Below are 10,409 nucleotides of genomic sequence, written 5' to 3'. Positions count from 1 at the left end.
AAAAAAAGAAGTTGGTTGTAAACCTAAATAAATAAATAAAAGATTGAATGTATATAGTTTTGGTTGTGAATTCTTAAAAAAAAAAATATTGAGAAATTAGTGGGTACCTATCCCCAACTCATCTCCTGTCACTTACCCTATCTAATGGATAAGAAAAAAAAAAATTCATATATTTGAATTAAATCTCTATAAATACCCATAAAATAAATTATTCATTATCATCCCTACTAATGCCATCTCTTAACCCAGATTCTTAATCTACTTGCCAAGGCGTTTCATAGTCTAAAGAAGATCACGAATTCGGAACTCACTTTATAAAACAAATATGATATTATTTTATTACTTTTTTTTATTAACAGTCCACTCCGAACTCCTATATCCGGAAACAAACAGACCCTAATTTTCAGAGATACAAATCCAATAATTATAAAATTTTAAGATTTGAATCTACCTATAATACACACTTTTTCAAAGACGTGTGTAATATCACCTTGGAATGCATAATATTAATGGCACTCTTTAGTGCAATGTCAGAATCCTCTACGTAGACTCTCGAATTAATGAACAAAGCAGAAAGTATTTCTCTCAGTGAAAAGTGGTCATGAAATGGAAGCTATTAATAGATGTAGATCATTGCATGTCTTTGATGTTCTAAAAGGCATGATTATGAAAAAAAAGATGAATAATGTTATAAATGGTGCTACATTTATTAATTAACATATTAATATTATTTATAATTTTATTATTAATTTCACTTATTATATAAATTATAAATATTAAAAATATTTTAAATTATGTTACATCATCAATTGATACACTAGTTAATATACTAATTATTATATATAGTATTATTCAAATGTTATATGTACTATTGATATATTAATTAATGTATTAATAGATGACATGCCATAATTTTAAAAATTTTAAATAATTATAATTTATATAATAGGTGGGATCAATAATAATATCATAAGATATATTGATACATTAATTAATATACTAATTAATATATATAATACCAAAAAAAAAAAAAAAAAACTTATTAATTGCTCTTTTAGAATTCCAAGGCCTTTATTAAAGTTTTTCAATTTCAAGGTTTTGTCCCCCCAAAACCGGTGCGATTATAGTCTCACAGAATTTAGGGCTCGTTTGGTTTCCTCTAAAAAATCGCAAAAGAAGGAATAAAAGTCAAAAAAATTATAAAAGGGTAAAAATTAGAAAAAGACAAAAAAATCAAATAAACAAAAAAATCTCAAATTAAAAAAATTAAAAAAACTAAAAAATTAATTAAAAAAAGTCATTGCCAAATAACTGCTTACTAATGCTAGTGGAGAAACCAATTGGTCACTTTTTTTGAGATGCATCCATGGCTGAAATGGCCAATCACTAATTACGAAAATAAACATGCTAAAGCAAAATTACATCATTTTAGCATGCATTAATGACCGATGTCTTCCGTATAGATTTAAGCAAGTAGACATATAGGCCTGCTTTAGCAAAGGTTATTTTTTAATTTTTTAGATTAAAATTTACAAAAAGATAAAATAAATTAAAATAGTCAATAAGACAAAATTTCTCATTAAATTCATAGCCATTTTATTTTTTCTTTTATAAATATTACATCAAAATATAAAAAAAAAAAAATCTAACAATCTTTTCAAACACAAAAATTTTAATCTATTAAAATAACAAAAACTAAAATAACTTACTAAAATAGTCAACTTCTCAAACAAGGCCTTACACTGTAATGTTAACATGATAGAAAAATAAATTCAAACAATAATAGATATACCAAGTTCAAACAATTAGAAAATATTTAACAAGTGTTCAAAGCTTAGACTTAATCAAGTTAGATTCTGGTTAGTGCAATTCACTGTTATGTAGAGAATTGTAAACGAGATTAATAATTTGTTCAAATTTAACAGTTTCAAAATGTGATCAAACTTAACAGGAGGATTTGTGAGACAAAAATTATATGGATGAATTTGAGTTGATCCCAAATTAGTTTAATAAAGTTTCAAACTTAATTTAAAAACATAACGAATTGTAAATTGTGTTCAAATTGGGGAATTTTATTATTATTTTTAGACACACGAATTTTTAACAAGTCAACTTTAAATTACTTAATTGGGTTTACAGCCCATTAGTAGAAATATAAAACTGGTTTCTTGGGGGATTCTATTTGCACCTAAATAATAATTCAGTACATTCAATAAAAATTTTAAAATTTTAATTAATATTATACTTTAATATAAATTTAATAATAAGGACAATTCACATTAAATCTTAAAATATATATTTTTTTTCATGGTAAACCCTAATCATTCATACATATTTTTCATATTAAATCTCTTGTTCTTCTTCAAAATTTAATTATTTTCATTTTATCTTTTTCTTTTTATCAAAACTCTAATTCATTCCACTAAAATTTACCACTATCATCAAACAAAAAATGAAGCCTAGATCTTGCACGAAAGTCTAAGAGGAGGAGGTAATGAAGTTTTGGAGTAAACAACCTTGTCAATCATTCTTTGAATCTTTGTGATGAGATTTTTAGAAAAGAATAAATCGTGTCAATCTCTCAATGTAAAACCTACTTCACAAAACGTCATTCTCGAACCCATGAAACCATTAGAATCATCATTAGAAAAAAAAAATTTAATTAAAAACCTAGAGAGAAAAAAGTTTTCAATTGTAGAAAGAGAGCGCACAGTTCTTGATGAAAAACAAACCTACTCAACAAAGTTCATGAGATCTAACCAAGATCCATATATGATATATACATATAAAGAGAAAGAGGAGATGTGGGAGAGATATACCCAGCGTTGAGAAGAGAGGAAAAAGAGAAAGTCTTTTTTTTTTTAATTGATTTGTTTATTATTTGGATGTACCAAAAATTATTATTTTATATTGAAGTGTAATTTAGGGAAAAATATAGAGTGTATGAAGAATAAATTAAATAATTAAATAAATAATAATAAGAAATGGGGCCTACTAAATAATTTTTTGGGTGCAAATAGTATCACCCGGTTTCTTGTAAGCAGACTCCAACAAATCTCAAGCCTCAAACCTATTTTGGACTTGGGCCGGGATTTCTCAGTCCATTAGTTTGTTTTTGGTCTTTTAAGACAGGCCAGGTTTCACTAACCCCAAACACTTACCCAAGGAAGTTTAGACCTGGAGTAACCTTCCCCAGGCCCGACGGGCCCAGACCGTGATCGAGCCGAAACCCAATTTACATGACTGAGATGGGCCGTAAAATATTAGGGTACTACCAAGTCACCGGATCATTGCCTTTCCTATATAAATATGTACACTCGAAAACCCTAGTTCTCTATTGTATCTATCCTCCTCGCAGTTTTAGGGTTCACAGGAGCAAGGCTCTCCGCAGCGTCGACACCAGGTTCGAATACCTCATCTCTCTCTTTCTCTCTCACTCTCTCTCTCTGCAAATATATACATACGTATACGTATTTGCTATATTTACACACTTTTGTTTCTATACGTATTTGAATTGGGAATCGGAGCTTGGAAGATGTTGAATGTGTGTTGTGCTATCACTTATTGACAATTAGGGTTGTTTATTTTGTTCTATCTTAAGATTTGATGCTACTGATAAATGATCATAGATTTATTGAGAAATGATGACTAAACCTTGGATGTGAATTTGAATCGACTTCAATTTCTTTCTAAAGACTTTGCTTTCTCATGGATGCGAAGTCTGTGAACCTTAGATGAAAAAGATCGAAGTTTGTAGCCAAGTATCAGGAAGATACTTCAAATTGATTTGTAAGAAAAAAAAGAAGTTATTTTTATTTGAAGTTAGTTTTCATTGAGATAAACATTCTTATTACTTCAATTATTTCCTTTAAAGTTAGTTTTCCTGTGATATTCTACATTTCTTTCTTTGTTTTTTTGTTTTGTTGTTGCTTTTACATTCTTGTTATTGTGTCAATTATTTCGTATTCAGTATATAATGTTTGTTTTTGGTATATATGGTATAGAAACAATGGCTGTTCCTTTGATTACCAAGAAGATTGTGAAGAAGCGTGTGAAGCAGTTCAAGAGGACCCAAAGCGACTGGAAGATCTCTGTGAAGGTATACTTTTTGTCTGCACCATCATATGTAGAATCCTTTGGAAGGAGTATGTATTTATACTGTTTTATTATTGGTGATAAAGAACTGTTACTGTGTTTGCTTCGAATGTAACTGCTGGTTGAGTTTCATTAGAATGCCGAATATTCATGCACATTCGGGCACACATTTGATTGGTTCATTTTTCAGATCTATTGTACAACTAACACCTATGGTTATCAGAATCCCGATTCGAATTTTACGATCCTACAATCTTGCGATCCATTTGAGTACAATCGATCCGGATCGTGTAAAAAATTTCTTATAGGTAGGATCTTTCGATCCTGGTAGTGGGATCTTATAGGATCGTAGAATCCCGATCCAATTTACAAGCTTTCTTTTGTATTGTATGACATATTTTATTGTAAATTTTATGTTTGTTATTTAAATACCAATTTATGTGATTAAAATAAATAATAAAAATTAAGTAGTATTGAATTAAATAGACTAAGAAAAATAAATTAGGAAACAAACATTTAAATATTGTGATAATTTAAGAAAATTAAGTAGTCGGAAAAACAAAATTAGCTTTAGCGGAGTCTAAGGAGGGTAAGATGATTGCAACTTTATTCTAATTTTTGGAGAAATTATTTTTGTGACTCGAATCCGCTCCACCAGGGATGTTAACGACAAATCTTATCATTCGACTAAGCTATTCTTTTGAGTTCTTAATCTATTTTCATATCCAACTTTGTTAAATATTTTTTCTTCACTTTTTATCCATTATTGTAGATTGTAAAGTATTTTGTTATAGAATTATTCTTCTTTTTCACCTTCTTTTTTGATGAAATACAAAACTTTTAACATCGAATTTTTTATTGCATAATATTATATATACATTTTACATAGAGTATTATATTTTTCACAATATTTTCACTTCTTTTTAATAGAATATAGGCTCATTTTGTGTATATTTTATAAGAAATATTTATTTAAATTAAATTATTATGTAATTTGTCTTTTTCGGTAGGATCTTACGATCCTCGATCCGATTCTACGATCCGATCCTATAAACACCTACTACGATCCAACGTAGGATCTCGATTTTAACAACCATGCTAACACCATGCCCCGAAGTTTTGTCGGATGTCTTGATTGGGCATGAGAATTGCTTATAGTATGCTTCTTATTGTGTAGGACTTTAAAAGATATTTTTGTTAGTTTGCCTATTTCTGCTGTAATTATTGTTTAGGTTTATGGAAAAAGCCTCCGACCCCCAGTGGGGGTACCGGGGGCCGCGTGTGATTGGTGCAAAAAAAAAAACTGTTATTTTATTTTATTTTATTTTTGTTTTCAGCCAATGGGGAGGCGACACCTCACTGGGGGTTGTCAGTGGGGTCGCCCCACTGGGGGTCGGTAGCACGGCTCTAGGTTTATTAGTTGGTTTAAGTTTTGAGAATATTGTTTGTTCCTTGTTCAGTGCCTAATCAACTGAGAGTATGCTATACATATACATTTACAGTGTCTTTTTGAATCCATGAGAAAAGGTAGAAGTGGTTTTATTTTTGAGTGGGGAGAATCTTAGCCATGGGTGATTGTGGTTTTAGTGTCGGAACATTTGGGATGAAGTGGTTGAAATATATTTTACATTCTGGCGTAAATTAATTTCATCTTAAAACTAATTGAAAAGGCATATTTTATTTCCTTCCTGTGTGCTTCTATGCTTTGTCCCTTCTATTCAAAAATCATACAATATTTGTATTGGAAGTTCTTGAGGAATGCCTCTGTGGAATATCTTCATTTTGTCAGTATTTTCTATTTACCTATTGTGAAACTCAAGAATGTGGCGAGTTTCAGTTGGCTCAGGGTTTCTTGTCTAAGGTTGTTGCATGTATCTTTTTATTTATGCCTTGATTTTATATGGTTTCATGGATATTTGCATATGCTTATTTGCATTTGAACCTTGTATCATTTTGTTGGCTCAGCTGTTCAAGTCCTGCTAACTGGTTAAAGAAAATGCTTGTGTTGGGATATTTTGGCTTGTCCTTTTTAAATGGATATTGTTTTGTTCACAGACATAATTTCTTTGTTTTGTTTTGTTTTGTTTTGTGCGTGTGATTGTGTGTGACAGACAAGCTGGCGCAGGCCCAAGGGTATTGATTCCCGTGTGAGGAGGAAGTTCAAAGGATGTGTCCTCATGCCTAACATCGGTTATGGTTCAGACAAGAAGACTCGTCATTATCTTCCTAATGGGTTTAAGAAATTCCTTGTCCACAATGTCAAGGAGCTGGAAATTTTGATGATGCACAACAGGTGATATGTTTTTTCTTCATTTCTTTGCGTCATTATAATTAATCTTCATCTTTCCCAAGTCCCCCATCCTGTAGAGCCCCTACTCCTAAAATATATTTTATTTTGAGAAAGTAATGACCTGAATTTGTCACTCACCATCACATCTTATGGATTGATGTAATTTCAGGACTTACTGTGCGGAAATAGCACACAATGTATCGACTCAGAAACGGAAGGAGATTGTTGAGCGTGCGGCACAGTTGGATATTGTTGTTACCAACAAATTGGCTAGGTTGCGCAGCCAGGAAGATGAATGATCATTGGTGCAGAATATTAGATGATATGTATTTGTCTTGGATTATTCACTTTGCATTAGGCGCATCACAACTTTGGATGTTTCAACTTTTGTGCCATTTTTTGTTTTAAATTCTATGGTTTTGTTGCTAAATTTTGTTGCTACTTTTAGCTAGTTACAATGTTTGTTGGTTATGTGTTGACTTGATGCTTAAGCTATGACATTTCATGTTTTTGAAATATATCTGGTATTTGTGGTGATACTTTTATGCTTGGTATATGCGGATACTTTGCAGGGCTTCACTAATTTGTTGAAGAAAATGCCCATTTGATTAGGACACATCTTAGCCTACTTGTTTTTGGCATTGGTAGTTATATTGTGATTATTGTTTTTAGTTTTGTAAGTCAATTATCTTGTGTTGGTCAAATTACACTAACCTTAGGTTTTGACAAATATAGGTAGAATTGTCAAAAAACCTTTATTTAAGCAGACGTTGCAGACGTCCTTGACGGGTCTCATATGAGGTCATGGATATGAGAATTATAAAACTATTTTCTTTTAGAGCATATAATAAATACAAAATAAGACTAATAATATGGAAGTTGGTATTCCAGTCATATTTAGGCGTGCCCTTTTGGTTTTTGCAAGTGTATTATTTTCCAGAAGTTAATGTGATTTTGCAAAGACTCTGCATGGGGTTTTGATAAACAATTAGATAATGTTTTTCTGAAAATTGTAGTAGTTGAGTGGAAAAGGGTGCCCTGCTGCAAAATATGTAAAAGCCCCTATTGTTGTAAAATCTGTGTATCAGTGTATATAATTGTAAAAATTGTAGCAAAGAGTAAATAATTGTAGTTTTTTTTTTTGTATTTATTTGTCTTTTTGTATTTACTTTTAGGTAGATTTTTCAAAAAGCCTATGACTAGGCTTGTCTAAAGAGTTAGAAATTTTGTAACTTTTAGACAAAAAGTCTTGCAAAGTTAGTATAACGATCTCGGTTGTCTCTTTACTGTTCTGTTATATTCCGGACTCGGTTCCGTGGAGTTGGTAGTTATATCTATCTTGTTATCGTCCTTTAATTCCATTTGTTTGAATTTTAGGATGTCTTGGGCATGTTTCGAACATGTGGGTTGGTCTAAAAATCTTGTTGCCAGGTTTTTGGTCGTTCCGCTCGAGCGGGCCTTGTTGCGCTCGAGCGGAGATTGCACACTCCCAGTATTTCGTATCCCTGCAAAATTTCTGCAGGTGTGATTTTTACGCTCGAGCGGGTTTCTTTATGCTCGAGTGGTGGCTTCGAGCGGGTACTCTAGCGCTCGAGCGGGTAATACTTCTTGGTGTAAGTTCTGGGAGGGAGAAATCTACGCTCGAGCGGACTGGTTTTCGCGCTCGAGCAGATGTATTTTATTCTTGTGTCTTGGCGCTCGAGCGGGACTTCTTGCGCTCGAGCGTACCTAGTTTTTTGTTCTTGACGCTCGAGCGTTGTGTTCTCCGTTTGAGCGGGAATGTCGTATATCAGTTGGCAGCTGGGCATTTTAAAATCACTTTTTACATTTTCTCTCTCTCTCTCTTACTTTCTAAAAAGATATTTTGAGAGCTCCTCTCTCTAGAAACTCCCTTCTCTCTAGGGTTTGATCTAGTTAGAGTGTCTCACTATCCTCCAGCCTTTGTAAAAAGTGTGTGGATCGTCGAGGGCTCCATTTTGATCCGTGAATCTTTGAGTTTGGAGCATTTTGGTTTTCTTCAACTTCCCCGTTTGAACTCTAACTTCGAGGTAGGGGTATCCTACTCCTTCTCATGAGTTTTGTCTTTGAATTTTAGTATTTTGATGAGTTGGGGGTTGTTGGGTAGTTTTGAGAAAGTTTGAGCCTTTGTGTAATTTTACAAAAGTTAGGGTTTTATTTATATAGACTTGTATGCATGTTTGGCATAGAGAAATGAGATCAATATTGAATTATTGGTGAAAATGAAACCTTAGGGTTGTGATGTTAATTATGGGAAATGCTCTAATTACATTGATAAATTAATTGGTATAATTAATTTGAAGAAAAGAAGAATTAAATTGAGAATGTTGGAATTGGATGTGTATGGGATTAAATGGTGTAGTTTGATTCGTTCATCGCTCACCTAGTTGAAATGTTGATTATATATCCATTTGGTGCATTTATTTTTAGTATAGAAATAACTGCTTTGGGCTATAGGTGGAGGATAGTCTTGATTGTTGTAGACACTGCATGATGATTGGGCAAACTAAAACTAATCGATTGAGTATGCTATTGAATATAGCAACTGGAATAATACATTAATTCTATGTATTAATTGATTGTATATGATCTATGTTTATATACATGTGCTGTGTGGGAGGAGATGGGGGATGTACTCCACGGTTTAGGGGAAGATAGGGGATGGACCTCTAAACCGGATTTTGTGTGACATTGATACAGCACTACAATGTGTATCAAGTGTTGGTTATGGAAGTGTTTGAATTGATTTTATATAGCACTAAAATGTATATCGTTATCAATTGTAAAGTATAGAAGTGATTTTATGTTATGTTGATACAGCATCGAAATGTGTATCTTTCGCAAAGTATGGGAATGGTTTATGTGTTATTGATACAGCATTAAAATGTGTATCCCTCATAAATTTTGAAAGTGTTTTAAAGATGAGTCTAAATCTCATTAAGTTATTTGGCTAGGTGTTGAGCCTTGTTTTCAAACTCAAAGTTGGAAAAGACATGGGAAATGAAATGTAATATAGACTTAATGTCATGAAATCGAAATGTGATATACGTGGATGTATCTGTGTTGACCATCTATCAATTGCTAATCTTTTAGTCATTGTTCATGGCTGGTTTAGTGTATTTCTACTAGGCTGTGGCTCACCCTCTATGGGACATCATTTTCAGGTACAAGTAGCATGCCACCTCCAAGGACATAGCTAGGGAGGCTAGAGGCAGACAGACTGCTTGTTAATTGCTTTCTTTTGATGTATTACATGTAAATTCAAGCCACAGGCTTAATATGTATTGAGTTAGCACTCTTCTTTTTGTAACCAAGTGTTAACTTGGAAAGCTGTAAGTCCGTAAGGCATTTGCTTTTGTTGTTAACATGTAATACTTTTGTAAGAACTACTCAGATTAATGGAAAGATGATTGGTTTCTTTGTATCAATGCATGTCTAAGTTGATGGGTTTTAATGTTATTATTTTGAGGGCGTTACAACTTGGTATCAGAGCGTACTGGGTTCGACTACTTTGGGTACGTGGGAAGTGATTAGTATCACAATGGGTTTGTCTCGCTTGTTAGAGACTTATGTGTGACATTATGTGTTTATTTGATAACATGTTTATGTGACTACTTGGGTATGAGATTTAGTTTATAGGATATTGATTGGATCCTTGAGTTTCTGTGAGTCTTGTTGGAAAAGCACTTGATCAATGTTGTTTCTAACCGGAACTTTAGTAACGCCTCGGGACTATCATTATCTGGAAATGAAATTCGTAAGTGCTTATGTGTTTATGTGCTTACGTGGAGTGAATTACAGTTGTCCATGTATTAGGACGCGAGTGTTTAGTTTTGGCACATTTATGAATGTGCTAATATTCTTCGTTACCTTTATTAAGATGTCAGGACGAGGACGTGGTAGACGTGGCAGACGTGGTAGGCAGGAGATGCCTTTATCGGATGATATTCCGGCACAGTAGGAGGGGGTTGGCCAGGCCAATGTGGCCGAGCCAGCAGGTCAGGAG

General features: G+C 32.7%; 1 protein-coding gene across 1 annotated transcript; it reads left to right on the top strand.

Annotated features, from left to right (window-relative positions):
* The first annotated feature begins 3,155 nt into the window (after positions 1-3,155).
* LOC114289563 (large ribosomal subunit protein eL32z) lies at positions 3,156-6,903 on the top strand. Its single transcript, XM_028233303.2, has 4 exons — positions 3,156-3,403; positions 4,005-4,099; positions 6,207-6,388; positions 6,555-6,903. Exons 2-4 carry the CDS (start codon positions 4,010-4,012, stop codon positions 6,682-6,684), a joined length of 402 nt encoding a protein of 133 aa, XP_028089104.1. The 5' UTR covers positions 3,156-3,403; positions 4,005-4,009; the 3' UTR covers positions 6,685-6,903.
* Positions 6,904-10,409: the final 3,506 nt, after the last annotated feature.

Source organism: Camellia sinensis, chromosome 14 (assembly GCF_055761805.1).
Source record: "Camellia sinensis isolate YWXY chromosome 14, ASM5576180v1, whole genome shotgun sequence".
NCBI classification, from domain to species: Eukaryota; Viridiplantae; Streptophyta; class Magnoliopsida; order Ericales; family Theaceae; genus Camellia; species Camellia sinensis.
This window is presented reverse-complemented; position numbering and strand designations above follow the sequence as displayed.

What these genes read in the sequence shown, in the direction of transcription:
- LOC114289563 (XM_028233303.2), top strand. Translation starts at nt 4,010, where the DNA reads ATGGCTGTTCCTTTGATTACCAAGAAGATTGTGAAGAAGCGTGTGAAG. An exon ending in ACTGGAAGATCTCTGTGAAG is followed by an intron (nt 4,100 to 6,206) that starts GTATACTTTTTG and finishes TGTGTGTGACAG; the next exon opens with ACAAGCTGGCGCAGGCCCAA. An exon ending in ATTTTGATGATGCACAACAG is followed by an intron (nt 6,389 to 6,554) that starts GTGATATGTTTT and finishes ATGTAATTTCAG; the next exon opens with GACTTACTGTGCGGAAATAG.